The sequence below is a fragment of the Trichinella spiralis genome (genome assembly GCF_000181795.1).
Source record: "Trichinella spiralis strain ISS 195 chromosome Unknown Scfld336, whole genome shotgun sequence".
NCBI lineage: Eukaryota > Metazoa > Nematoda > Enoplea > Trichinellida > Trichinellidae > Trichinella > Trichinella spiralis.
In genome coordinates this window covers 2,793-5,506 of record NW_003527275.1, presented here as the reverse complement: position 1 = coordinate 5,506, position 2,714 = coordinate 2,793, and the positions used below count along the sequence as shown (strand labels likewise).

General features: G+C 32.6%; 1 protein-coding gene across 1 annotated transcript; it reads right to left on the bottom strand.

Moving 5' to 3' along the window:
- Nucleotides 1-1,322: 1,322 nt before the first annotated feature.
- Tsp_12617 (conserved hypothetical protein) lies at nt 1,323-2,499 on the bottom strand (the record flags this gene model as incomplete). The annotated part of the gene is made up of 4 exons (XM_003370915.1): nt 1,323-1,760; nt 1,816-1,953; nt 2,010-2,076; nt 2,326-2,499. Coding segments are annotated over 4 exons (817 nt in total), but the record flags the coding sequence as incomplete, so codon positions are not given.
- Nucleotides 2,500-2,714: the final 215 nt, after the last annotated feature.

Genomic DNA, 2,714 nt, shown 5'->3' with positions numbered 1-2,714 from the left:
TTTTCCAATATTCGTGTACTCTTTTATAGGTTGATTGCATTTGTTTTCTTCACATGCTGTCGGTTTCTCTGAAGAATATTTAGTTTGCTTCATGTTCTTGTGATACGTATAGATATAGATTTTCCAGTAACCTTCTGGTCTATGATACATCAGAAATTCCACTGTGCTATAGCCGGTTGCGCCATTTGGTTTCATATGTTGAGTTAATAGTTTTATAATGAGTTAATAATCTCTACACGTTCTTTTCTGGCCATGCTTTTTAGTACTGATTTCATCGTCTGCAAAATATGCGTTCGAATTTTATGATTGAATAAATTTCCATTGCAATATTATTTGCATTGAAATTCTGAAATTCGTTTCATGCATGCGCTGTTGCGTCATTTAGCACTATCATTTCAGGCAGTCCATGAGTTGTAAATAGTTGTCGTTTGGTTATATAACTACTAACATAGATTGCATTGCTTGCTTGGATGGATTTCCAACTAGTTCGAGTATTATTCTAAAACCAACAAACATATCCTTTTTGTAATGGACCAAATAAATCTATATGCATATAAAACTATAGTTATGTAACTTCCTTCCACGGTTGTACCGGTGCTTGTGTTTGTGCAATTCTTGATTCTAAACATAATGTACATGTGTAAAATTTGCTCAATGTCATTATACATTCTGGGCCATCATACATAGCTTCTTTCAGATCATTTCACGCATATATTTACTGGATGTACTTGTTGCAGAATATCTCAGGACTGTTGTAATTGTCACTTGATTTCCATATATAAAACAATTTACACATACTATTAATTCTGTATTTTTGTCATAAAGTTTTATATTGTTGTTCCAGTTTCAATTCTGGTCAGTTACACATTTTGCAGTGAAGCACATGTGATAGCACTTGAGCATTTTTAGTCCATCTATCATCGTGTACAGTGACATTTTTAATAGAAAAAATTTCCATTTCAATCTTCTATTTTGAATTCTCTCATTAAAATCAGTAGTAAACTCAGTGTATCAATGGTAGCAGAATACTTTTTATTTTTAAAGCAAAGTTCATTTCTGTAAACGTTCAACAAAACGCTTCAACGTAGCATTCTAGATGTCATCATCTAGATCATGGCATGAGAAAAAAAGTTTTAACTCAAAGTGATTATAAATTTGCTAAGCTACTTAGTGCTATCTTCCAGGTGCGTTGCACCTGTTACTTCATTTTAATTGCTGGCATCTAAGTGATTGATTTTGGGGGAACTTTCATCATCTTGATAGGACAATTTTGCGTTAAAAATTATTACGGAAAGCAGTGTCATGGTTTACATTTTATTATTTCAGTATTTTATGTGTCGCATAGCAATCACTGAAAGCACAGAAAATGCTACCAATAAACCTACAGCACCAAGGACAGGAAGAAGCGAACCGGTGCAAATGAACGCCACCACGGCGACCACAAAGCTTAGTCCACTGAAAAATCTGCCAATTAAACCAGCAACTAGCAAGGCCTTTGAAATCTTTTTGGAACGTTTCCTTTCGACTTCAGCAGCAATTTCGTTTAAGTTCTCTTTTCCAATCGCTTTGCTTATCGTGTTCAGCAAATTTTTCTGTTCAGTTTTATCTAATAGCTTCCATCCAACTTTGTCCACACTTTCTGTTGGCTTCAAATCGAGCAATCCAACATGCTTTTTTGACTGGTCACTGATTTGCACTATCACAGTTTCAAGCCATGAATTATCTGTGTTGCTGGCGTCAGGTGTAAAACCTTGTTTTAACTGCAATGTTAATTATAAAACACTTTAGATAACAGGATAAATCAAAATATTTTACAAGTGTGCTGTGATGCATTGCATCTTTAACAATCTTTTTAATTTCTTCCTCAGAATGTGACTTCTGGGAATTGCTATGAAGTATTATTTTTTCCAGTTGTGACCTCAGTGTTGTTAAATCATAGTTGTCGACGTAGAACTAAAATTAAAGTGCATACGTGTATACTTCATTATCAAGAAATATTTATTACGTACATTAGGAAATGAAACTGGCTTCAAAGATGAAGAGGTTGATAATACTTCGAGTTTATCACCTTCTTGCCTGCAATCATTTAAGGGTAAGCAATTTCATTAATTTTGAAATAAGATAAAAATGATAAACATTTAAATTCACCCTATAAGATTTAATATATCAAAAAAATGTTAGTATTAAGAAATTACTAATTAGTGAATTCTACTCCAATAGTTTGTTAAAAAAAATTTTAAACTACAATATACTTTTTAGTGGCAATTTTGAACATATTTTGACAAAAATTAATAGTAATGAGGTAATGATTTTCATATAATATACCTGGTAATAACAAATATTGCCATAAAATTTGAACCCCAGCGAGGATGTACTCCTCTGCCTTGTAATCCAGTTAAACCACCTGGGTTCTGAGGGCGACCATCTTTTACTGTGTATTTTTTGTTATCCATTGGACGCCTATCAATGCTACCATCTCTTCCATTTAAATTAATTTTTCTATAAAGCAGTTTATAAAAAAATATGGTAATTTAACAAAAATAAAAAATTACTTATCAGATGGATCAAAATCATCAAATGATTTTTCCTTTTAGGATAACTTGCTGAAAAATCTGGAGGTTTTATATGCTACAAAGCTTCCCTTCAAAAATTTGGCATTAGCTGGTGTAACACGCAACATCTTCAAAAGCATAGGTCATTTTATTGTGATTATG